Source organism: Nesoenas mayeri (assembly GCF_963082525.1).
Source record: "Nesoenas mayeri genome assembly, chromosome: 3".
NCBI lineage: Eukaryota > Metazoa > Chordata > Aves > Columbiformes > Columbidae > Nesoenas > Nesoenas mayeri.
This window is the reverse complement of record NC_137544.1, coordinates 6672123-6699630: the sequence shown is the minus strand read 5'-3', so window position 1 is coordinate 6699630 and position 27508 is coordinate 6672123. Positions and strand designations below refer to the sequence as shown.

At 40.6% G+C, this 27508-nt stretch overlaps 1 protein-coding gene across 1 annotated transcript in view; it reads left to right on the top strand.

Annotated features, from left to right (window-relative positions):
* The first annotated feature begins 201 nt into the window (after positions 1–201).
* RCAN2 (regulator of calcineurin 2) overlaps positions 202–27508 on the top strand; it is an 88173-nt gene continuing 60866 nt past the window's right edge. The window contains 2 exon segments of the mRNA XM_080342701.1: positions 202–288; positions 10199–10425. Of these exon segments, the coding sequence (XP_080198827.1) occupies positions 10201–10425 (225 nt within the window). The 5' untranslated portion in view covers positions 202–288; positions 10199–10200.

Here is a 27508-nt window from a genome sequence, read left to right as displayed (position 1 = left end):
ATAACCGAGACCCGGCATGAAGCGGTGGGCGGTGAGGGGGCGGGGCCAGAGGTTGGAGGGGGCGGGGCTATCCTACACTTCGCATTCTTATTGGTGGCTCTGGCTTGCCCGTTTAGGTGGGGAGGTTTGCTGATTGGGTCGTGGCGTCCTCTCATCCCTCCCGCCTTGTCCTCCACCTTCGCCTCAGCGGCGCGGGGCGTTCGCGGCGGAGCCGGCGGCGCGGTGCTCGGGGCTCGGCGGCGGCAGGGGAGGAGGGCGGGGAGGCGAAGGACGAGCGGGCCGCAGCAGGTAAGGGCAGAGCCGCTGCCTTGGGGCGGGCGGGAGGACGGTCCTTCCTCGGCGAGGCCGCCCGGTTGCAGCCCTGCCCCGCCGACCTGGCGCCGTGCTCCCGCCGTGGCGGGGTTATGTAACCGCCCCACGGTCTTGCCCCCGCCCCGGGCCCCGCCGCTCTTACCTCGGGGCTCCTGTCACCGGCGGCGAGCCTGGGGCGTCCCCGCGGGCGCTCGCCCTCCGGCCTGGGGTCGCGCCCGCAGTGCAGCCCCGCTCGGGCGGCCGGAAGAGCCGGGGGGCGGCGGTGAGGCCGTGCGGGCAGCGAGGGGGTCGAGGCGGCTCGTCCCCGGGGCAGGAGTGGAGGGGAGCTGGGCGAGATGAGGCACTGTCTCGGCGTGTGGGGAGGGGGTGGAGGAGGCGGGGAGCGCCGGGTGTCGGCTCGGAGCAGGTGGGGTTTTGCGGAGATGCGGACCCGTCCCGGACACTCGCACAACTTAGGGCTGGTGTGTGGAATGCAGCGGAACTCCGTGTGCAGAAGGAGATCTGTCTGGTGACCGGTAACAGAGCCCGAGGGAATGGCAGGAAGATGTGCCGGGGAGGTTCAGGTTGGACATGAGGAAAAGGTTCTTCACGCAGAGGGTGCTGGACACTGGAACAGGCTCCCCAGGGAGGTGTCACGGCCCCAAGCCTGACAGTGTTCAAGAAGAGACTGGACAACATCCTCAGACACATGGTGTGAACTGTGGGGTTGTCCTGTGCAGGGACAGGAGCTGGACTCAATCATCGTTGTGGGTCCTTCCACCTCAGGACATTCACAGAGTGGTTGGGGTTGGAAAGGACCTCTGGAGATCATCCAGTCCAACCCACCTCCTAAAGCAGGTTCACCAGAGCAGATCGCACAGAAACGTGTCCAGGTGGGTTTGAATGTCTCCAGAGAAGGAGACTCCACAATGTCTCTGGGCAGCCTTTTCCAGGGTTCTGGCACCTCGAAGTAAAGAAGTTCTTCCTTGTGTTTACATGGAACCTTCAGTCTCTGCCTGTTACCCTTCATCTTATCGTTGGGCACCACTGAAAAGAGTCTGGGATTCTAATTCTATGACACTCTTCTTGGGCTGCTTTAAAGTTAGCTGTAGCATCCCCACACTGGTGGGATTTGATGCTTATATAACAGGTAGCTCACCAAAGTTGTCGGTTGTATTTTTTCCCCCCACCTCTCCAAGATTCTTTTGTATCACATTTAATCTAGTTTTCTAAAAGGAGAATGCATAGTAGGTTTATGCAGCTGAAATAAACCGTACGGATGAGAATTGTAGTTTAATCCAGGGTTACGCTTTACTCGAACTTCTGTGTTAGGCTTTCAAGTTCTACACTCACAAATTGGTTTGATCTTTGTGTTGTTTACCTAGTTAGAGTGGTTGCTTTGTGGAAAAGGAAGATGCTTTTCCTATGAAAATACATAATTATTGGAAAGAAACTTTGCTGTATTTATTCTTACAAGAAAACTAAATTATATGGTTACACACCATTTCTGAACAGATGGAAGTCTGAATTCGGTGAGAATATAAAACATTTAGAAAAACTATGAATGCATCACAGTAAACAAGGACAAGATTTTATGCAGATTATCAACTTCGTTAACTAGTAACTGGTACTCTTATTTTTTTAACAGCAGGAACTCTCCCATTCTCCTTAAACTTCTGAGAAGTAGTTGTCACCTATGTGATCTAGCTTATCAGTCCTTTTCCAAGTGTTGAAGCGTATTCAGATTCAGAAGTTTGTCATTGTGTTGAAAACGTTAGTCATTGCCTTGGTGTCCTTAATGCATTTTAAGTTACTAATTACTTGTTCATGCCAGCAGAAAATCCTGTCTAAGAAGACTTTGAAATTTTATTTCCTGTTATCTAGGTGTCTTGAGTATCGTCTAGGAGTTAAACACTATGAACAGCTCCCGTTGCATGTAATCTCACCACGTATTTTGGTTTTATTTTTCCTTCCAGCAGAGAAAGGGAAAGAAGGTCTTGGTGAGAACTGGAGTACATTTGTGCTTTTTATGTTACAGGCTAGAAGGCTATGAAATGAGTGTTCCACTGACCCATGTGTGAGGTGACAGATTTGGCTGCAGGCCAGCGACGTGGTGATACTGTGTGCGCCTTATAAAACAGGCTGGCTTTAAATAGAGTAGCATAGAGGCCAAGTGAAGGTAATTGGAAAGCTCGTTCTCATTTCTTTAAATTTAGGGAGGGTTTTTTGTTCTTTGAATACCTTAATGTCACCATGATAACTTTAGTGGTTGATTATTCAAAGCCCAACTTCTTGACCTTAAGAACAGCGCGTAAAATCTTCATGCCTGGCACTGATTGCTCAAAGTATCATCTTCTGATTGTGGAATGGGCTGGAGTTTTGGCTTAGGAGGGTTGAGCACCAGTGTCTGCTGGCTTGTTTCTCCCAGGGCTGGAGGTACGAATTGCTTATCCAGCCACTGCCAACTGAGTTCCTTTACATCCCTGGCATGAGGGGCACGGTTGAGCTTCCTGAGCAATAAGCAGGTCTTGAACAACTCGAGCTGGCCAGCCCCGCTTCAGATGAATGAAAGTGAATAGTCCTTTTTGGTCGTTAAAAGCTTCCAAAAATAGTTGCAAAGTCTCAGCTAAATTTAATACGGCTAGAATGGCAATGGGAAGGATTAGAACATTTGGGATTTGTACCAGTTAACATTAAAAAAAAAAAAAATCCTCTTCTTCATATGCCACTTCTGTAAGAGGAATAGTAGAGACTGACACTGTTTTTGTTTGGTGCTAACCAAATTGGAGTGAAAATGTGAGTGGACTTCACTGCACTTGTAATTTTTATTACTGTCAGGGGAATAGTCATTGCCCAGGTCCTGTTCTGCTCTTTCTAATTAAGTAAAATGTCTCAATTTAGGTCCAGGGAAGCTTTCCAGAGTGAAGAGCTAGCACCATATAAAAATAATGCTAATCCCCAGTGTTTGTTTTGCAGAATGGAATGACATTTCAGGAGTTTACTGCTATGTGAACTTCCCTGTTATACTACTGTGTTCTGATAAAGTCTTCAGTGTTTGTCCAGTTGCCTTGAGCAGGAGTTGCATCCTTAGGCTAACCCTCCAGAAGTAGGTGACTTTGCTTTTGTTAAATCAGTGACTATTGTAAGTGAAAACTGGTTATTTCACTGAAGTCTTACTTAGTGGGTTTGAATGATGGTAAAACTTGCCCCCCCACCCCCCTTTTTTTTTCCTTGATGGGAGCAGAGGTGGAATTTCTACGCTTTCTCTGGACCCTTCTAGAAAAACAACTGCAACTTTCCTTGCTTTTTGGTTTTTTTTTCCCTAAATTTTCTTAATTCCAGTAGATTACAGTTTCCAGGTTTGCACTCAGGACTCAATACTTCTAGTTTATAGTGCTTATATTTAAAGCTTCTATTTCTAACATTTTGTTTGCTTTATTCTATTTTTAGTCATGTTGTTTGTCATGGCAAGCAGTGTTTAATAAAAAAAAGTTGAGTTTCCTAGCAATTTCAAGAGATATGTGCCTGTTTCTTGATGTCCCTCAGGAACTCTCTTTAAAAACTCTTAAGACAGGAAAATGGTCACCAAGGAAATGCCTTATTAGTTTCCATAAAAACAGTGGGTAAATCTATATGTTCTTCGTGATGTACAAGGTATTGATCCATTCTGACACTTCAGGTGTTCAAGTTGTCTTCATTCAGCAAAATTTCAGCTGAAGCTCTTTGTTCTGTAGGGTCTAACTTTATAACAAGATGTATATCTTTCAATTTTAGATTGAAAAAGCAATACTTTTTGATAACACTTTTTCAAACAGAAACTTCAGTAAGCTATTGCTATTTGCCAATGAATATAATTTTCTGCTGGTCCCTGTTAATTTGAATTAGAGATGTACAATGTCTAAAAATAGTGAGGCAGCAGAATTAATACTTATCTCCCATATGGAATCTCTACAGAGCTGTCGGTTACGGAATCTACAGGGCTGAAAACTGACATGACCTAATCTGTTCCAGTGTGAAAGGCATTTGCTTCATGTTTGGAACTATCAAAAATTACAGCCTCTTGCACCATTTGACTGCAGGAGGTGAAGTCTGAAATAAGTTTTGTCATCGTGTAGTGATGCAAAGCGTGGATATAAATTGCACAAAAGAAGTGACAAGGAGATTCCATGTGAGGTCTGCAGGGGTGGTAGCTGCGATGGTTTTCCAAGGGTTAATAGTACCACACTCTTGTGGTACTTGGTTCTGTGTAATGTATTTTCTGACTTGAAAGTTTAGGGTCAAAACACTACACAAAATTGAGAATAACACAGGAACACAGATTGCAAATGGGTGAACTTTAAATAAACGGGATAAATGGATGTTGCAAGGAATCAGCATTAGCTGGAGGTTTCACAAGCTTGGTCTCAGGTTTGTTTTTGTTGCAGTATCTCAGCCTTATAAAGGGAGAAATCCTGCTACAGGGTCCCCCTTAAGGTCTTGATGACTGAATTTAGCATCAATATTGATGCTGGATGATGCCTTAGTGTTACTGTATTATTTTATGGCGTTGCCCCTTTTGAAATTCTCTAGAACAACTTTTGGTATCTGAAGTATTTGAGAAGTTTCCTGATTTGGGGAGGGAGAAGTAAATGCACAACTTGGTTTGAACTCCTTACATCTTAAGGGTAAACCATACTCCTATTTCTTATGTGGATATCTTTCCATATTTTTTTGATAATATAAAAAGGACCATAAGAGGGGGGAAGCTAACTCAGTTCTTAGATTTTACAATTAGTTTGGAATTAATTGTTTTAAGGGATTTGAAATGTGAATTCTTTTGTTCTAAATTAGTAGAAGAATTGTAAAGAGAATGTTTTTTGACAGAGAACTGCCTGAAGTGGCTAATTAAATTCAGACATCACAAAACATCACCACCAAAACAAGTGAGCCTTAAGGTGTTTGGCCATAATAAAGGATATGTACTTATGATGCATCTTACATATGTTTAGCACTATAAATAATGCAGAGAAAGGTAATCCTAGCTCATGACTGGCTGGAAATAACGTCTGATACAGTATCTTATTATGAAGTCCCTGCAGAGCTGTGACGACTCAGACTACAATTTCATGAATGCTTTAAGTAAATTAGTTGTTGGAAAGTACAACTCTAACCTTTGCTGTTGCTTGTCTGTTCCCAAAAAGCTTTGCCCACTTTTTCTGCTTGCTACAAACATTTTTGCACCCATGGGTCAGTTATCTACCTAAAGGAGTTAAACCCAAGGTTTTTTTTTTCCTTAGGCCTGGTGTTTTCCTTTAACTGAATCGATTTGTGCAGATGTGGCACAAGTCAGAGCAGGAGACACTTTCTCCACAACAAAGGGTAGCGGGGGCTTGTCTGTGTAGGAGGTGACTGGTGTTGGAAGTGAAGAGCTGAGGTACAGATCCTAGCAAGTGATAGGACGAGTGGAAATCATAGAATATCTCAAGTTGGCCTCAAGTTCTACCGGGGAAGGTTCGAATTGGATGTTAGGAAACCTTTTTTCATGGAGAGGGTTGTCAAGCACTAGAACAGGCTGCCCAGGGAAGTGATGGAGTCACTATTCCTGGAGGGATTTAAAAGATGAAGTTCTTAGGGACACGGTTTAGTGCCAGTGTTAGGTTATGGTTGGACTTGATGATCTTAAGGGTCTTTTCCAACCAAAATTATTCTGTGATGGATATATTGCATCTTTTGGCAGAAGTGCCAGTTTGTCCAGTCAGAGCCTGAACTTACGGCCCAAGGGTCTGAAGTGTGCTAACAAACGTTGTCGATTTGATTGTCCCCTCTGATTATCATTGAACTCAGGCTCCGGGCAGTTTATTTCTCTTGGGGAGCGTATATGTCTTTTATTACTGAGATTTTTATTTTAATTGTGGTGATGTGCTTAATATTGTGCAGTACATGCACCTTGTTTCATAAAATTTACTATACAGTAGTTATTCCATACAGATATTCTTAACTGTGCGATTAAATTGAGCAGAGGATTTAATAAACAAGGTATTGTAAGTTGATTTGCTAGCGTAAGGAGGACTGATTGGAATTCTGGTTATATCTTACGTGTAGAAGGGGCATGACCATGTATTCACACCCACCTACAAGTCTTGAAAAAGAGGTGGTCAAGAGGCACGCAAGGCAGTGACTTCCTGAAGACGAGCAAATCTCTCAAGAATTGACTGTAAAAAAGGAGCAATCTTTCCTATTAAAGAGCTCTAGCAGAGCAAAACTATTGCCATGTAATGTAGAAGTATATATTAATTCCTAATCTCAGATGGAACGTTGAATAAAAAACTTCATTTCTTACCTAGTACTTTATAATATGGTTCTCCCAGGAGAGAAAAAAATAAGCAAACAACAGTTTAGTGAAGAAACCTGTAGACTTTTCTGACTTCTGTTGATATATTAACATTCTTTACTTCCCTGCTCACCCTAACAGCTTTGTTATGCATTGGGGAAGAGGATGTGTGAAATTTGTTAGCTGCCATGAAGTTATCGTTAACATTACTATATACTTTACAGTGAAATTGAAGGTTATTTAGTAGACTTAAAAGTACATCTTAAGAAGTCAGCTAATATAATTAGAGATGTGTATGGAAAACCAATCGGTGTACTGTATCACCTTTCTGCTCTACTTTGGCTCTAAGTTCCATTCAGCCAGCAGATTTTTGTTTCATTATGTCATAGGACATTCTTCTAGATCTTAAACTTCATTACTTCCACTTCTTTTTAATCTCCTCTCTTCTCACTGGAATGTTTACTGAGCATTAATCCAAATTTCTCCAACTTTTGAATATCAGTTTGTGTCACCTTTATCATCTTGTGTCTATTGTGTGAAGTTGGCTATGAAACATCCCTCTTTGCTGAGTGGACTCATCCAGCTTGCTGCTTGTGGGACAAGAAGAGTTTTACCCAGTGTGACTATAAAAGACTCGGTATCTTTGCTGACTGGAAGTAGTTTGGCTGTTATGAATGAAATACTTGATACTAGCTCTGTCGTGTAAGTTGTATTTTGTAACACGCTAGGCTTGAGGTTTATTTTCATAAACTTGAAAGCAATGAATCTAATCTTAATGCAGGCTAGACATGATGGCAAACATTTAGAGATGATGACATTTGGAGTACATGATCTATTAATATTTCCTGCCAGAGTGATGATGTTTTGAATTTAAGCTTTTCCTCCAGTAGTGGCTACTGTATTTCTTTATAGTACATATCTGGGTATGACTACACTGAAATGTGCAGTAATACTGGCTTGAGTGAGTTGGTTGAAATGCCAGAGGCAATATTGCTGTGATACTGAATTCTTGCTACACTAATGTAAACTGTTAAAGTTTCAGCCTTCTCCTCTGTCATTTTTTCAAGCTGTTTTTCCACTTAGAATTAAATTTCTAAATTGGAATTAGTTGTGCTGATATCAGCCTGAGTTGGCAAAAATACTGTTGTGTATCTGATAGTCTAAGAAACCTGTCGTCGGGTTGACACAATAAAAAAAGAATTGGCCTGAGCCTTTCACATTACACCTCCTTCCTTACAACACTGCTTCTTGTTTGTTTTAACCCCCTTACCTCATAAATTACGTACATAGAATACAGGACTGGGAAACTATTCTCCTTTCAGCCATATAACATATATTAGTACCTGGAAAAGGAAGACAGCTAAGATCCTGTGACCTAGCCTGTTTCCACAAAAATAAGACAGGGTCTTATACTAATTTTTGCTTCAGAAGATACACTAGGGCTTGTTTTCAGGGAATGTCTTATTTTGCCATGAACAATGATCTACGTTTATGGTTGAACAACAAAATCACCATTTAATCAAATATAGTCATGTTATCACATTCTGGAACATCATTGTAACTCTCTGAACCCTGAATTCCATCATGAATGTCTTGTGACTCTGTTTCCTTTAGAACCATTGGCCCCAATTTCTCATGTCTAGCAGTAGTGCTTTCTTTGAATTAGCACCTCTTGTCCATGTTTCCTGCTCGTAGCACATTGGCAACACAACTGTCAGTTGTCTGTCAGGTGTCTGCTTTTCTTGGTGAAGGGTCTATCTGTCCTGCTGCATTCTATTGCCAATTAACTTTACTTTTTTACATGTATAGCTGCCTGGACAATACTAAAATGGACTTTTAAAATGCACTGTAACTAGGGCTTATTTTGGAGTAGGGCTTGTAGTTCAAGCATCCTTAAAAATCCTGAAAAATCATGCTAGGGCTTATTTTTGGGGCAGGTCTTATATTTGGGGCAACAGGGTACCAGGTCTCCAAAGATCATATGTGCACTAGGAGTGGTATTGCTGGACAACATTTCTCTCTGGACAAAGTCCTGAATTATCCTGCTCAGACCTTGTTGTTGGAAGGAGATGACCTGTGCAGGACCTTTCCAAATTTACTTGTTCTGACTGGCTAATAAAACAGTTTCTATTGCATGATTTGAGAGTGTGATAAGTGTGGATTCAGTGCTCCAAACTGATGCTTTTGACCATGACTTGAGTGTGTTTTCTTGAGGATTTCAGCAATAACAATTACTGACATTTCTTTCCGTAACATAAGGTTGCAGCACGATGTGCTCTGTCATCAGCCAAATGTCATTTCAGAGCTGCAGCAGGATTGAGGTTATGTGAAAGGCACAGGCATGGCAAATTAGCTCCATAATTTAGCATTGCTTTACTGAGATTAAGTCTAAATAAGCCCATAGGGTTTAATTTTGGACACTAGTCCTAAGTAGTGTATTTGAACTAATATTTACAACTATTTATAGAGAATAGCAAGTACGCAATAGAGCAAGGGCAAATCTGAACCAGATGAGCACACTGTTTATGTAACTCTCTAACTCCTTACGTTATGAGGAGAAAAAGCAACCAATATCTGCATTTTGTTATTGAAAGAAAGAAAAATATAAAAGAATTCATTATTCCTTTGCATAGCTTCTATCAGCTTACTGGAGCTCTATGGAGGTCATAGGTTGATGCTTAATACACTTATGCTAAGGATTGTTTACACTGGTCATGATAAATACCTTAATTTATACTAAAGAACACACTGATAATTAATTGGACCTTTACTTACTCCCCTTGGCTAGTATGAAGTTTACTCTTGTATCAACAGTAAGGATAGTGATTGTATGGGCTTGTTGCTTCTGTGTCCTTCGGTGTGTCTTAAGATTAACTTTCTGCTCTGATAGATTTGAAGTAAAGGCTTCAAAGTCAGCAGGATTTTCCTAAAAGGAAACAGAGTCCACTCCTCCCTTCACATTTTTATTTGCTTCCTAACATAATTAAGATGCAAACAGAGAAATTGCTAATGGGCGTGGAAAAGCAGGGTACGTTCTGTCCTTAAACTGTAGAAAACATTGGCTTTATTCTCTGTAATAGGGATGTGACTTAGTCGTATTGTCTTTTTTTGGTGATTCTATGTTCGTGCTACTTTCCAACAGGGTCTTATTTTTTTGTTTGTTTTCTCTTTGAGTAGATGCCTAGTATAATTTGCAAAGTTACTTTGTTCTTACCCTGTGCATTACACTTTTTCCTCTAAGCCAGCCGCAAGCTCGGAAGCCTCAGCCTGCCTTCCCAGTAACAAATGTGACTCAAACCCAAATACAACAGAGTTTCTTTTAGGGCAAGGGGCACTTTAAAGTAATGCCCAACTTCTAGTTGTGTTCAGCAGCTTGTGCTGGTATGGTTGAGTCTTTTCTGCACTAATAAATGAAACTAAAGCAAAGTTCCCATTTGAGCCTTGGTGAAATTAGTGTCCTGTTAAAGGTCAATCACCTCAAAGTGTTGTAAAATATACTTTGTATAGGCTAAGCCCTCAAACTAAGAATTTCTGGGTTAACTTGTGTATGTGATCATTTTAAGAGTAGTATAACTGTGTCTCTCTTTGTGTTGCCAGGGATGAGGGGAGACTCGTACTTGTTTGGAATGCGGGGCCTCTGTCACTACGGCTGCATTCCGGAGGACGAAGGACAGTTCTTACTCTACTCTATCAATGGAGACAATGATTTGAAGAGATGTTTTGCAGAGGAAGATTTTCACGAAATAATTGACTTCAACGATCTCCCAAATTCTCTCTTTGCTTGCAATGTTCACCAGTCTGTGTTTGAAGATGAGGACAGTAAGGTACAGTGTCAGTTTCCATCTTTTCAGTGTAAGAGAAACCTATTCCTTATGTTTGTGTTTACTGCATTTTCAGTTGAACAGATCTTGCACAAAGAAACTGGATCCCAAATATGAGTTCCAAGGTGGCAACAATGCCCTACCATGATGTTTATTTCAAGAGCTTAAAAGCCTTTTTGTCAACTACAGTGCACAAAAATGTGTTTCTTTTGCTCAGATTTGCAGAATACTGAAATGTGGGTACATGTCTTTATAGCAACCATAGTTGCAGTTGTGATGGACGTGGCGAAGTTTAATGTGTGAAAGTTTCTTCTGCTTATTGATCACATATCACTGTGCTGGGAGGCTGCTTTTCTTGTATTTTCTCAAATGTTATAAGTTATCTCAAATTTTATCTGGAAAATCTGACAAGAATGGTAGTGAGAACAAAGACAAAGAGGAACTGTGTGAGAATAATTTTAACTCTTGCAATTAGTCTAAAACCAAATAGCTAACATAAAAAGAAAAATAACCAACTTTTGCAGGAAATTCAGTTCCTGTTTCTTAGCATAGTATTCTTCCTGACAGAAATGTTGGGAGTAGAAAACTGGTAGTTTGGTCCTTTATTTTCTGATAAAATTAGTCTAGGTTAATTGATACAGGCACACCTGAAGCTACTTGAGTGTTGTATTCAGAATTTTCTATTCAGAAACAAGCTGGCAGTGGTAAAATAGATTTTGTCTGGAACTGGCTGATGAGATAACCAGATAAAACTACAGATCTGATTCACTGATCAAAAGCTGGCCAGGATGGACAAAGGGTATTTAGTGGGGAAATTACCAGATGAAAGGAAAATAAAACAAGACTTATAAGGATACAACCTTCTTGTTAAAGGTACTGAAAGTGCTATATATTGAGGCTTCGCTAGTGGAATTCTTTGAGTTTAATTTGTTAGACATCTTCATCTTCCATAATGATGTTTGAGTAATACAGATTGAAAGAAAAGTTCATACCACAGCACTAGACAACGTTCTTATTTAGATATAAATTAAAAAAATCTTACACTCTAAGTTGCAATCTTGGAAAACAATACACCATTTTTCATGTCTAAGTCCTTTTGCTAATAAGCCTCTTGCATTTATGTTGTACCATTTTGTGGAATTTTATAACCATCTGGTAATTAACTTCACTCAAGTTGAAGGTCTAAAAGTCCACTTTTAAAGGAAGAAAACAGAAGCCTGCCTAGAACTAGGGAATCTCTTCATCCTACAGAGGTTCTGTTGCCACTTGCTCCTGAGCTTTCTATTCTGAGAGCTGTATTCTAGTGTTCAGCTGATGGCTTCGTTAGAAAGTAGAATGAATGATTATGTTGTTATGTGGGAATCACAGTCCTCAAAGACTTGTAGGACTTCAGGATGTTTCTTAAGAACAGCAGCTGGGTTGTGGAGGTGGATTTTCTGTTCCATGTACGTGTCTGTAAACTGTCAATGACATGGGTTGAACAGCTTTGTTTGCAGGTAAGTAGTTACTTCTCTAAGTCTATATTTATCTAGATGGGATTACCTTCAGATTTCTCATTAAATCCAAGGACCTGGGGAGCTGATTATGATTTTTATTATTCCTGTAGAACATGTACTTGTGTTCCCAGTTGATTAATACCCATAATCCTTTCTATTCTTATCCTGCAGCAACAGTTAATAGCACACAGGAATTCAGTATAAAATATTGTCAAGATACTAAGCTTAAGTTTAAAATTTCACACAATTACAATGAATACTGGTAACAATAATATCTTCAATTATATATTGACTGAATGTGTATGTAGTGTTACCGTAGACTTTCTAAATAACATACTACAGTAATGGTTATCCCTACGGTAGTTTCATTGTTTAATCTGTTCTCCAGAAAGTTTTTTTTGCAATATATCTTGACTTTTACTCCTACCTGCACTTTTAGGAGGAAAATAGAGGTATGATTGGTTTGGAAGTTAGAAGTTAGTAAAGAAATCCAGAGGAACCTGTTGTGAATGTTTTGATTTGGTGTGTGAACCTGTGGTATTTAAATAGAGAACCACCTGAATGGCTCCAACATGCAAACAGTATCAATGTAAAGAATTCAGGCTTTAAAATCACATTACCTGAAGTGTCTCAGAGGCTGAACTAAAGTTTGAACTTTAACACACAAATATCCAAGCAATATATGCACTGAAGATAGTTTTTAAAAGCCTTAAATGTTTTTGTTTTAATTTGAAGGCATGTAATCACTTTATATCAGATGTAGGGTAAATTCCAGTTTGTGCTGGAGTATGGGCTTGCAGCAGCCTCAAGGGAACACTGGGCTGCACGTACACCTGCCCTGTGGATAAGCTGATCGGCTTTGTCTGTTCTTTCTGTGTCCTGTAGCAGATACAGACTTTCACCACCATCATGTGGCTGTTCAGTGCTGCTTAGAAATGATTGTGTTGCCTCTCAAGAGTGATGATGGCTTCTATAGGGAGCCTGAGTCTGGACCTTCATTTTCTGAAGATGAGGGATTCTTGCAGCTGAAGGCCATGTTCTTCACAGACAAACTGTATCAGGCCAGGCTTGAGTTTTCTGGCTGGCACCCTGAGAGGTCAATGTAGACAGTGAGTCTGAAGAGTCGTAGGCCTTGGGACCTGAGGGTTAAAGGAAGCTGCTCAGGAGTGGCTGCCTGATCTTAAACACTGGCAGGAGAAAAGGAGAATGTCATAGAATAGTTTGGGTTGATAGGGACCTTCAAAGCTCATCTAGTCCAACCCCCCCACCATGAGCAGGGACATCTTCACCCAGCTCAGGTTGCTCAGAGCCCCGTCCAGCCTGGCCTGGGATGTCTCCAGGGATGGGGCATCCACCACCTCTCCAGGAAACCTGCACCAGTGTTTTACCACCCTCACTGTAAAAAAATTCTTTGTCTAATCTGAATCTCCCTGCTTCTAGTTTAAAACTATCACCCCTTGTCTTGCTGCAACACGCTCTTCTAAAAAGTCTGTCCCCATCTTTCTTATCGGCCCCTTTTAAGTACTGAAATGCTGCAATAAGTTCTCCCTGAAGCCTTCTCTTCTCCAGGCTGAACACCTCAGTTCTCTCAGCCTGTCCTCCCAGCAGAGCTGTTCCAGCATCTGACCTTTTCTGTGGCTCATCTGGCCCCTCCAACAGGTCCATGTGTGTCCTGTGCTGAGGACCCCAGAGCTGGATGCAGAACTGCAAGTGGGGTCTCACCAGAGACTATAGCCCCAAATACTAATACATATTAGTACTAGCTACACACATCTCATTTTGCTATAGTAACAACAGAGCATCTGGTAAAAAAAATATTTGGCTACCTTTCAGAGCCATGTTCTTGGGAAGAAATCTCTACTTATGTCTGGAGAATGCCCTGGATAGCTGGGTCAATAATACAGGCATTTAAGGATTTGCACAGGATAGCTTAGCAGCCTCAGTGCACTAACAGCTTGCTACAGCTGCAGGGAGGTGGTTTTGCTTATCTCCACTCCTATCATGGACAGCTTGCTCCTTCCTACAAAAAATAATGAAATTGTGTCTTCCTTACAATGTGACTAGAAAATACTGGGCTTTTTAGTTTTTAAGGAAGAACTAAGGCATGGAGAAGTAGATTATTCAACAGGCCTGTTGCAAATCTATGGTCACATTCGGCTATGTCCCCATCACTGACCTGTGTTCTGATAGTTCGTTTTGGCATATAATGATAAGGGCAGATTTTGTGTGTGTTGTTTCTGGTTTTGCTTGTTGTTTGTTTTGTTGTTGTCATTTTTTGTTTGGTTTTTTGTTTTTTTTTGTTTTTTTTTTCTGGGTGTATAATACTGTCTTGGATCATGGAAGACTTATTGTGAAGAAACTAAGAATAAAATTACTCCTAAGCCCTGGGATTTTCCACGTGTTTCTTTGGGAGAAGTGATGGATGGCACTACTTACGCGAGCAAGATATGGCAAAATTGAAACTGTTATTTTTGGCTGATAGTGTGACTGAATGGAAGGTGCTGCTGCTTTTATCTTTCCTGATAAAACAATTGCAATGGTGAGCCAAAGGGCATGACTCTGATTACTCCAAGGGTGGATATGTGTGTCTTTTAACAGTTAATTGCTACACGTAGCCCTCAGGCTTGTTGTGGTTTTGTTATGCACATATCACTGTTTTCTAAAACCATCCTTTCTGTAACATCACTGTGTAATTTCCTTCGGGCTGAAACTGGTAGGCACACTGTCAAAGTGAAGCATTTTTGTCTCTTAAGATGTTTCTTTCAGATGCTGTAATGCCTTAGGAGCTGCTTCCACAAAACTGTCACTATTAGAGTATGCTTACGTGAGGGAAGGATGTGTTTCCTCAAGCTGTTTACAGGCTGTATGCTCTTTTTCCACTCTTTTGGCTCAAATTGGAAGGAGCACCTATTAAACTTGATTAGTTATATTTCAGATTAAAATGCTCAGAAACTGATTAATCATTCTTTGTTATGGTGGAGCTGCCTGGGAAATTATAGCTGAAGTCCATAAAGTGCTTTTTCTTCCCAACATAATTCAAACCAGTAGAGGATATTGTTATTATTTCTGCTCATGGATGTCAAGAGGATGGACCAGACTCTTCAGTGGTGCTCAACGACAGGATGAGGGGCAACGGACACAGACTGAAACACAGGAAGTTCCATCCAAACATGAGGAGAAACTTCTTTCCTTTGAGGTGCCAGAGCCCTGGAACAGGTTACTCAGAGAGGTTGTGGAGTCTCCTTCTCTGGAGACATTCAAACCCACCTGAACACATTCCTGTGTGGTCTGCTCTGGTGAACCTGCTTTAGCAGGTGGGTTGGACTGGATGATCTCCAGAGGTCTCTTCCAACCCCAACCATCCTGCAATTCATGCAGAAAATATGGTGAACCAACTTCTGTTTAGTTCTGGACTTCCCAGTACAAGGAAGACATGGACATACTGGAGAGAGTCCAGTGAAGGGACACTATGACGATGAAGGGACTGGAGCATCTCTCCTGCAAAGAAAGACTGAGAGCTGGGACTGTTCAACCTGGAGTAGAGGAGGTTTGGGGGGATCTTACCAATGTATGCACCCACCTGAAGGGAGGGTGCAAAGGGGATGGAGCCAGGCTCTGTTCAGTGGTGCCCAGTGGCAGGACCAGAGGCCATGGGCACAAACTGAAACACAGAAGGTTCTCTCCTCAGGGAACACTTTTTTTACTGTAAGAGTGATTGAGCACTGGAACATGTTCCCAGGGAGGTAGTGGAATCTCCATCCTTGGAGATATTCAAAAGCTATCTAGACATATTCTTGGACAACCAGCTCTAGGTGGCCCTGCCTCAGCAGGAGTGTTGGACAAGGTGACCTCCAGGGGTCCCTGCCAGCCTCAACAGGTCTGTGATTCTGTGGACATATGTTGAAGTGTGTCCTAATTCTTCTGGTGAGGAAGGTGTGAGGCAAGGCTGGGGAATGGAAGTGATGAAATGCATTTCCTGAACCTTGAGCTTCATGGAGGTGGGGTAGAGAAGAGAGATAAAAAGAAGCCAAAATAACAAGTCAATGGAAAAGATAATCCTGCTTTAATGGAAGGGCATTTTTATGAGAACAGTTACTGTTTCTGTGAGGGGTTCTTTCATGTTACAGCTTTATTTACATATATTGGATGGCTACTTTCTTTTACTACAGAAGCCTACGCTAGACTTCCTTTGACTTTTTTTAATATGTGTTATTGAGCTTGGGCCTTGAAAAGATTTAAAGCTGCCTCAAGCTAGTGCTGGAATATTTGTCCAAGGATAATGCTTTAAGAGAACTCTGTAGCCTTAGTTGGAAAGGCTTTTTTCCTTTGTACTTGCATTCAGCTTTGTCAACAAAGCACATCTTCATGCTGCTATTTTTATTTTTAAGGTGCAGTAAAAGACACTGGACTGTTCAGCGCTCTGCTGTGTTGTCTTTAACTTTTATACGTTAATTCTGGGATTGAAACTTCCTAGTGATACTTTGACTCTGAAGCATATAATTGAAATGTGTCTGTTCTCTGCTCCTGTTAAACAAAGTGGAGCCGCTGTGTCTGCTGCCATGTGTGAAATGTTTCTTTGGTTCCATTTTCCTACAGGCTAATTCAAGAAGTTGCTGTAGGAGGCAGGCATCGTTTCTGCAGAGGAAGATATGTTCCTTTTTTCCTTTCTTTTTTTTGTTAAATCTAGATTGTGAAGTCAGAACCTCTTTGGTCATGTTACATCACTGAAGCCTCTAGGTGTTGAGTCATCATTATATTTGGAGGGTGGCACACTTCTTTTTTTGTAGTCTAATATTAGTATTCAAGCCTGGACTCAGTGGAAGGTCACCCTAGCAAAGATGAAGTCACCCCTCTAAGGCTGGAAAGGAATGCAAGCTTCATTCTGCCTTCCTGGTACACTTGCTGTTGCTTTGTTTTACTTTCAGTTTTTCTACCTTTTAAGGTTGTCGTCCGTTGATACGATAACATTATCAGAAACTGCCACTTGAAGCAGACCAGCCCTTGTGCTGTGGGATCTCTGCCTGCTTTGTTTTTTTTCCGTTTGTATAAATGGGATGAGAGTTATTCCCTGTCATTCAGTAAAAAATTGAGGTGTTTCTTCGCTACACGCTGTATATGCATCTAATAAAATAAAAATACAGAGAGCTTGCAAAGAAAAGCTGTAGGAGCAGCGTCCTTCAGCACTTCATGCATCAAATCTGCCCTCTGGGAATCCCATCTTGGGCTCTTCTCTGGGTGGTGATTTAGACAGCTAAGAACTACTATTTTTGTTATGATCATGGAAGCACTGAAGTATATAATAACAATAGGAGGCTATTCTTGATCTGAGAAGTACGCAGTCTAAAAAGTTATTTTTATGTGGCATTTATTCTGTAACTAATTTCAAATACTTTCCTGATTGACCATATCAGTGCAATACGGTATTTCAGCTGAAAACGCGTATGAACTCTCACACCCTGTCTCTGAGATCCCATCTGACTGCTGGGGTGATAATCCCAACTTTTTCAGCCTCTTTATTTAAGTCTTTACAACCTAAAAGAGCTGTTGATATTTGGCATTCATAAACCTGCCTTCGTTTACTTCCTATGTTGAGGAGCTCAGATAACAAAAATAGTAACTTCATTAATTGTCCCAAAGCTTTTGAGTGTCTGGAACTCACTAGGACTAAACTTGCAGTAAAATTAAAGGTGCTGGGATTTTACTGGAGAAAAGGCAGTAGCCAAGTGAACCTTCATTGACATTTTGGATCTATTGAATGTTCATTCTGGTTTGGGGAAAGAAAATGAATTAATTTTGACTGGTGTGGTTTGCATATTCAGAATCTTAATGCATATTTATGAGATTATTTAAGGTTGGTCTTGTTGCTGTTAACAAGACAAATTGCATTTATGTACAAATATAGGGTCTGACATGAATTTTCTCTGAGGTGCTCTGCAGAATTTCGAATGGAACTGGAAGGAGGCGTCGGTCTAATCTGATTTAGGTATTCAGTCTGTCTTCCCTCTTAGGCAGTTCTGGCTGTTACTGAAAGTCTTCAGCATTTCTACCTTCTTTCTGGAGAAATACATAACCTTTATGACAGCCCTTGAAGAAACACTAACGGCATATTGAGATTGCGTGGTTGTAACAGTTTGGTCAAGTTGAATTTGTGCATATACCCACTTCATCCCTTGCAAGTAGAAGGTGTCCTTGGCCACCATTATCCTGTTGGCATCAGCCTTACCAAGCTCCAAATATTCCTCACTTCAATCAGTATTTAATTTCAATTCTGTAAGTGAGTTGTGGTGTGTGTGTGTTTGTTTGGGGTTTTTTTTGTATGTGTTTCTTTTTGTTTAACTCCAAACAAAATCCACCTCCCCCAAAACCACAAGCAAGCAAAAACCAAACAAAAATCGCACCCAAACAAACAAAAAACCCACAAATATTTCTGGGCCTGAAAAGCCACTGTCTGTAACATGGACGCTGTCTAATAAATTTATACAGCACTTGGGTTTATTTTCCCATCCATGCACGAGGTGCTTGGTAGCACATATGCCCTTGTTTTGATGGGAGAACGTGCCTGGCAAAAGACCAGCTGGGTTAAAGGCAGCCCTGTGTTCGTTGCAGCTGAAATTTGAAGTAAGTGCTTCAAAGCATCCTAACTATACTGGTTGTTTGTCAATTACAAAAATAAACTGATTAATGTTCTTTCCAGAACACACAAGACAGCAGTTACTGTCTGCTTTTTAAATTTGGAAATGTACTTTTCTCCTTAAGAGCAGCTATGGAAAAATTCTGCCAGTATTGGCTTTCTGTGGTCGTGTTCTACTCTGGAGTCTAGAGGGAACGTGTTATCTCAAGAAACTGGGCTGGGTGGGAAATCTTTCCTGGGAAAGGACCATTCAGAGTAAGCATTTCAATTTTTTTTTTGGATACAGGAATAACATTTTGTTATCAGTTCTGTTAAAATGTACAGAGTTTTGAAGAATGAGACATTTTAACAAAAGTGTTGGTAAATCTGTGCCAAGGTTTTTGAGGACGTTCCATTGTGGCATGAGAAAACAGGCTCTGGGAGCCGGAGGGAATTGCAAGATTTTATCTGTAAGTCCATAAAGAACCACTGTATTAATTACTCCTTTCCATAGCACAATGGACACTGTAGGATAAACTGTGCGTGGGTTTGATTCAAATATCCCTAAACACGGTACAAATTGAGATTCCACTTTGCAGTTGTCTGTCTCCTGTAATAGGTTGAACTAAATCACTGGACTCAAATGTCTTTTGATCTCTGAGGGAGTTGAGATGTGACCTGGAGCGCTGAACCTGCTGCCCCTTTCCTTTGGACTTGTGACCAGGCTTAGCTGGGACGCCGAGTTCAACTGAGGATTTCTGCTGATGGAGGAGTTATCCTGCTTGAAAATATTTGAGAGCTTGACTGCATGTGTGTGGAAAACTGACCCTCTTTTTTTCCAGGATGATAGCAGGATATGTTGCTTTCTAGAATGATAAGCAAGAGAACCCAGCAATCTTATGCCATTTCCTCTTTACCAAATTTGAGAGGGTTGGTTTTATTGTAACTGGTGATACTCACTGTTCTTGATCAGCATTACTCCTGGGTGTGGGGCTTTGTTTTCTCTCTCGTCTGGCAATCTAAGGTGTAGCACATTTTTGTAAAGCAATATAAAGGCAAGAAGATAGACACCAGGTCACACTTGGAATAAACCACAGCAGTGATTTCTAGAGGAATTTTCTTGCATCGAATTGAAACTTTTGTATTTGCACAGTGTGTGTTAAAGCAAGAAGTCAACCCTCTCAGTATCTGCTGACAGAAGCAAGAGCTACATCTTTCAAAGGGAAAAGCTGCCTTTATGCCATTTGTAGTAAAGTCTTTGCTTTGTTCCAGTAAATAGTTCTTGTCAGCTAATATCTGCTAATAATCAAACACAGTTTTGCCCTCCTCCCTCCAACAAACTGTCATTTTGAAGTCAAAGATACTGTTTTTCTAGCTGATAGTAATCAAAAAGTGCAGTAAAGCCATTCTAATATGGTTAGGGCAGCAGCTGTTCCTTATTTTAATACCATCAGAGGTCCTAATCCATCCACAAGTTCTGATATCGGTTTTCTGGCCCAAGGAAAAGGCTTCTAAATGAAGGTCAACCTTCATTACCAATCCATAAAGATATTGCGTTTACAGAAGCTACTTTCTCACTTAATCACATTCAAAACAGTAAATCTACAGCTCTACCTGTTACTTAAAGGAATTTCTTAAATGTTTCATACAAAATGTTTTAGGAACACTGCACAAGAGTTTAATATAATTAATGAAGAAAGTAATGCTTGATAAAGATAGGAAAAAAGCTAATGCTTGAAGAATAATGTATTTTTAGAAAATGAGGGATATAGGAAAGTGATTTGAGGTAATACAGAGTGCAGAAGAAAGAGAGAGAGACAGCAGCTTTAAGTTTGTGGCTTTGCTTAAGACAAATTCTGCAGCAGATTTGAGCACAAAGGTGGGAGATCATATTCAGAGTTGAATTGAGGTGAAACGAATTAGCAGTTACTTCTGTGCATTTGAAAACAGTTTTTCTTCTGTGCCAGATAGATTTGTGCTTTGCAATTGTTGGAAGTTTTGGCATTTGCTGCGGTAATGCAAGGATTTCTCCATGGCTGTGTTCTCAGATCAATCCTGATAAACAAAACCATTCTGTCAGCAGAGGAGTTTGCTCAAATTCTTAGTTTACTGTGTAGTACAAGCGTATGGCTTTAAAAATAATGTATCTTGTACTTTTTTCTTGTCTTGCTTTATAGTGATTACTTCTAAACGAAGGTTCTCTTGCTGTAATTTGATTGCATTTTATGGGTACTTTACCCTGCTTAAATAACGTGACTTTTGTACTGGGCTTTGAAACTTGATACATAAGCAGGGGCATTGCAGATATAGTAGATGTAACATGTATGTCTCAGAGGGGTAAGAGAAGCTTTTTCCATGTATTAGAGACTAATGAGCAGGAAGTTAAGATGACAGTAGGATGGGAAAAAGAAATGATAGTATGGCGAGAGAGTAACGAAGGCACTTATTACACTGCAGCAAGGTGGATTCAGGTCAGTACCTGTTGTCTTTAATTGGTTTTGCAGTTAGTCTGAAAAGCACAAAAGCATTGTAAGACTATGGCATGCAATCATTTAGAAATTTTGCGTTTAATGTTAGTGGAACTGGTGTTGGGGAGAAATCTGACGGTTTCATCTTCATGTTGCCAGTGTGTGGCAGGCTCACAAGGGAAGAACAAAACTGGAAACCTCAGAAGATGCTGAAGAAATGAGGTACCAGCCTCTGACCGGGTGGGAGTTGGCCTTGGATTTAAGACCTCAAAACTAGACTGATGTGCACCATAGGCCTGATTTTTAAAAGCCATGATCAAATCAAACAACTTGTGTCTCTTCTGTTTTTATTCTTCGTAACTCTTCTGAATGCTGACTTTATCTATTTCTCAAGGTATTTCTTGTTGAAAGAAAATACAGTACGTTCACTCAGGCTGAAATACCACCGGTGTTGGGGATGGGTATTTCACGTGGCCGATATTGGGTCACATCAAGCCGCAGTGCTCTCTAGATCAGCCTCCTACCAGTTTGGAAGCTAGAGTTATTTTTATTTGGTTTTCCCTGGGTTCTTGGGACAGGGCCAGGTACAGACTGAGAACACTGACACAGCACAGACCTTGATCCAAAGGCTGGCTCCTATGCCATCACAACCATTAAATATATTATCTATTATATATATATGCACATTATATATGTTAAATAATATGTTAGCAAAGTTTACTGTCTTTTGATGCTGGTTGCTTTCACTTTCTTGCCTTTGCAAAGCTTTTGGGTGGATTCTCCCTAAAATCTGTGTTTAACAAGCAAAGAAAAAAATTGAGTTTATATAGTGACTTATGCTTACTTGAATAACTTCTAGAGCCGTTCTGTTCTCTGCTGGTGGTCCTGTTGCTCTGAATGAACATGTGTGGCTGCTTCTCACCACCTGACTTCAAGGTCTTGCTCCTGGACAGTTCAAAATTCCTTTTCAAGTCTGCTGCTGTCAACAGGAGCTGCAGAAATAAATCACAGGATGGTGTTACGCTGTCCTTCCTTCCTGTGTCCATCCATAAATCCCCTGATCTTTTGTATCTCTAACTGCAAATCTTCCTCGTTACTATGAACAGTTCATTTCAGGTGGGTTTTTTTTAAACATAGCATCCATTCTATGTAATACAGCACTTCTGATATTAGCATTCTAATTGCTTCTGTTTGTCTCGTAGTTAGAGGGAGAAACACATAACACAATTTCTTAGGAAGATAATCTGTCTTCCGTCTTTATATTCCAGTTTCAAGTGATTTACATAATAAAGCTGATACATTTTAATAAGTATTTCCCAAATAAATAGCTTTATTCATTACTGATTGTCTTAATCACCCTCATAGTTTTAAAACTGAGATTTTTCTGACTCCCTGCTGTTTTCTGACCTACATGGAGCAGATGCAGCGTGTCCCGTGTATGTGTTTATATTCTGAGAAATTGTTGTGGCGGTAGCTGTCACTTACTGAAGCATATAGTTCCGATTATCTATTCAAAACCCTACTGCACTATAGTCTTTCTGATCTAAAATATAGAATCAGATTGATATTATGTAGTGATAGTTTGGCTGAGCTATTTTAAATGGTTTTGACTATGTATCTGCATTTCTTGCATTTACTTCAGGTCTAAGAATCAAATCATGATCTGGTATTTGTAAGTCTTAAACCAGAAAGAGATGGATGTATGCCTTAGCAATACAGCTACTGATTAATATACAAAATGAGATGAGATTTTTCTGAAATTTGTGTCTTCTATTCCCAGTATAATCCTGTATCTTTCCAGGCTATTCGTTCTTCCTTCCTCCATTAATAAGTCTTGCACAGATCTGCACTTTGATGCAAAATTATTCCAATGTAAAAACCAGACCACCAGCTGCTTGCTGGTAGTATATCTGAAGTGGGGAATAGACTCTGAACACAAAAATTAATGAACATTGTATTCTCAGAAAATTCTTCATAAGCTGAAAGTCATGAGGATGGTGACTTTTAGGATTTTATGTGTGTGTGGGTGGACTGATCTTGAAATATTTGCTACCTACCTTGCTTTTTCTTCTACTTCTACATTAGCAGTTAATGCCCTCCCTGCCTTACTTTGTTTTTGGAGGACCTTCAGCTTTTCTTTATCCTCGTTCTTGTAGCACATGGACGGCTATTAACCTCAGACCTATAAAACACGGGTTGTCTCAGTATTCTGTGATATGTATTTTTAGGAAAACTTTACATTCTCATGAATGCCATCTGTGTTTTTGAGCTTTATGATCCAGCTGAATCACCATCTGTATGTGGTGTTTTGTTTTTCTTTTTTCCTAAGGTCATATCTGAGGTGTGTGTAGGGTGAGGTGAAGGAGGGTATTTGAGATTTACATGCAGATAAATCACTTCTGAAAACAGGGTAAAAACACCAATATTTTGGAATTTGAGATTAAAATTATCAAAGTGAAACAAACTGTTCCACTTCTTTCTGATCTTTCCTTGCACCTTGACAGAGAAGATAAATTTCCCCTTGGATTATGTACGCTGTAGGAAGGAAAATCCTGGCTGGTGCAGAACAAACCCGCACTTGCTGTGAATAATCATCTGCTGTTTGTGAGCAAAAGGACATCAGAATATGTGTGCTCTGGTTGTATCCAGTGCCTTGGGTGCCATCTGCTGACTCCTTCGTGTACCACGTATTAATACAGCTGCAGGAACGGAGACAACGGATGTTAAGGAATGTAGTTTTACACACCCTGACACTCGCATATTAAATACAAAATAGAATTTGTAATCCTTGCTGGTTTTGTGCAATATAAACAATGGTGTTCACCCTTGATGTGTTTGAGTTTCACTTCAGCCCTGCAAAATAGTTTTCCAGAGAAATTACTGCTACTATCAGTGTTCTTTTGCAGTGTTTTTGCTTATGGTGAACCTAGATCTTAATTTTTGCAGTGCGTTGTTGCTCGTGGTCTGAACTCAGCTTCTAGCCATGCACCTTTTTTATCTTTTCAACTTTTTTACATTTCCGAACCTTTCTCATCCCATTTGTTATACTCTGAATATGGTACCCTGTAAATAGCTAGGAATTGAGACTGAAATTTTCTATTGTGCTTACTTGCAAACCTGGTAAAATAGGTTCTGTTGTCTTCAGCAAACATACCAGCAGTGCTGCCAGGTAAGGTGGTATAAATATTTGGCTATACCTGATTTAGTAACAAATCTGAGAGAAGAGGCAAACTGGAGGACTACAGTTTATCTAGACACCCAGAGTAGTTTATAGCCTATTTACTAAATTGGTTTTAATGGGAAACTTCTTTTTTGTCTTGCTTGTCATCGTTTTCTTCAAAACCTAAATTGATGTATTGCTTTGGATCACTCAGCTGAAAGCCAATGAGTATCTACTGAGAAGAAATTCAATCCCAATAAGCCTGAAAGTGTAATATCTAATGCTGTAGTCCTAGGCTGTGTTCCTGCTGTAAATCAAATAGTGTTCTGGCAAGGGTTCCAGCACGATTATGTGAGAGATGTTTTCAACTGAATTGTTAAAATGGTTCATGACACACTTTTGGCTGAGGACAAATAGTATTTTTCCTAACAACTTCCAGACATAGTGTGGGAGTCTACACGGTCCCAGGGATCATTTCCAGTAGCGATTTCAGAACAGCTTCCTTGAAATAATTTAATTATCATTTAATAACATAAATGTGGCCAGCATATAGAGGTTTGTGTCAGGAATTCCAAGTGCACCAACATGTTTCAATTACTGTGACCAGCCTCACCTTCTGCTTTTGGTCCAGGACCTCCATTTAGGCTCAGGATGGGGCCTTCATCCTTGGCCTGAATAATTCTGTGGATCTACCTGTCCAAGTCCTGTCCTTGGACCTACATTGTAGCCTTGGACGGATGTTGCAGCTTTTCTAGTTTGGGCTTTGGTCCCACCTCTTTCTCCTCCTGACTCCCTTGGCTAGACCTGGACTTGTTTCCATTGCTTTCTGTGGCCAGGACTGTCAATGGGTGCTGTGACCAGCACCCTGCTCAGCCCCCACCCTGTTTGGATGCTGCCAGCAGGACCAGGGTAGTGATCATCCCACTGTGCTGGGCACTGGTGAGGCCACATCTCAAATCCTGGAGTCAGTTTTGGGTTCCTTGGGACAAGAAAGACCTTGAGGTGCTGGAGTGAGTTTAGAGAAGGGAATGGAGCTGGTGAAGGGTCTGGAGCACAAGTGTGATAGGAGCAGCTGAGGGAACTGGGGAGTTTAGCCTGGAGAACAGGAGGCTGAGGGGAGATCTTATCACTGTCCAAAAGTACCTGAAAGGAGGTTGTAGCATGGAGGGGCTTGGTCTCTTCTCCCATGTAACAAGCAATAGGATGAGAGGAGGTGACTTCAAGTTGCACCAGAGGAGGTTCAGATTGGATATTGGGAACAATTTCTTCCCAGAAAGGATTGTCAGGCATTGGAACAGGTTGCCAGGGGAAGTGGTGGAGTCACCATCCCTAGAAGAGTTTAAAAGATGCAGAGATGAGGTTCTTAGGGACATGGTTTAGTGCTAGAGTTAGATTATGGTTGGACTTGATGATCTTAAGTGTCTCTTCCAACCAAAATGATTCTATGGTCTGTGAGGACACAGTCTGCACTGTGGTCACCCTCAGCTTCCAGCTGCTTTCATGGAGCAGCTTTGCTCTTGGAACTCCCTGACAGTTGGCCTCAGGACTTGGGGACAGGCTTTGGTATCACTTCTGTCATGTAGAAGTAGCTCTAGCGTCCTGATACCAGTTTAAGCCTGCTGGATTAATTGGAGATTTCTCATGTGACAGCTCGGGATCAGATGATTGAACATACAGTCAGGGCTTAGACTGGTTACTCATGGAAGTATTGCATGTGAAATAGGGACAATAATTCTAGAAACATCTAGTGGGGAACAAAGAACACATTTTAGAGAGTTAAGAAAAATGAAAGCTTGGGTGCACCTTCTTTGTGAGACCCTGGTTGTAAATCAAGGGGTCCTCCAGAGACTCTCAACGTAGTTGAAAGCAGAATGCAAAGGCAGATCCTGGTGGAAAGTGGTGAGACTTCAATCTTGATGAACATCAATGCCAGAGATAATGTGCTGAGGGGTCTTTTTTAGTGTCTGAACCCACACGTGGCCAGCAGCGATAGGCTGAACTTAAAAGGACAAGTAAGTCAGGAATGGGTATTGAGAGAAGTTTATAAACATTCTTCCTGTTACCTGATCTTCCCAACCATAGTAGAAAATATAATATCTACAGAGGGGAATAATAGTTGAAAACCTCGGAATGATATCATCAAGACTCCTGTATTTCCTACCCAGCTTTATTTGTATCTAGCAAAACACTTAAAATTCCAGATTTTTTTCCTTCCTTGTAAGGACAAAAGCAAAACATTTTGAAGCCTTTAACCCCAAAATGGGGTCACGAAACCTTAATATAGAAGGTATGAAGGTATGTGCTTGGGATACAAGAACAAAGGTTCATTTTCCAGCTTTTTTGCTTCACAGAACTTGAGGCTGGTTTTTCTGCTTTGACTTTGGTTTGAAGGATTAGTCTGTCTTTAAAATTACATTTGTTTCTTCTATTGTTAAATTATAATAAAACCAGTATTTTTTTCACACAACAAATTTGGTTCTTGAGTAGCTGAGGTTTTCTACAGAAACTCATTTCGACTAAACAAAAACCTATGGAGTTCTTATTATGGGCTCCTTCTAAATAGCTGAGCTAGGAGCCTGTCTGCTTTGTCCAAAAAATTAGAGACAATATCTGAAATGGGAGTTCATACAGTTTCTTTACGTTTGCTTTTTTCCTATAGCTATTTGCTTTCCTTTGGGTCACAGTCTTCTTGAAGATTATAAAATCCAAGGGTCCTGCTGTCTGTGTGTTGTCTGTTATTTTGTGATGCGAGTTTTAATTTTCACATTACTTTAACTAGAATATACTTCTAGAAGATAATCTATTTTTTAAAGCTTGTTTGAATTATTGTTTTGCATGACCATGATGTGTCTGATGAATACATGAAACTTGAATTACGTAAAATTTGAGTTTATACGGTCACTCAAACTCTGAATTAAAACACTGCCAACTTGTACATTGCAGTCGAACTGAGGGCGAGTAGGAATTCTCTGCAAGGTTTGAACAGAACATTTTGTGCGATTGAAGTGCTCTGCAGTGCTGGAACAGACTTCCAAAAAACAAGTATTGATACAAGCACCACAGGGAACCAATTGATTCTCGGTGCTTTACATTAATAAATTCCTCTTAATACTTAATGGGTTACATAGTTAAACTTTAAGTTAACAATTTTTCAGTGCTTAGAAGAAGATTTTGTTCTTCTAACTCAAGGGATAATGGGTACAAACTGGAACACAAAAGGTTCCACTTAAATTTGAGAAGAAACTTCTTCTCAGTGAGGGTGACAGACACTGGAACAGACTGCCCAGGGAGCTTGTGGAGTCTCCTACTCTCCTCTATGTTACTCTATGCTTGTCAAAGTTTCTTATATTTA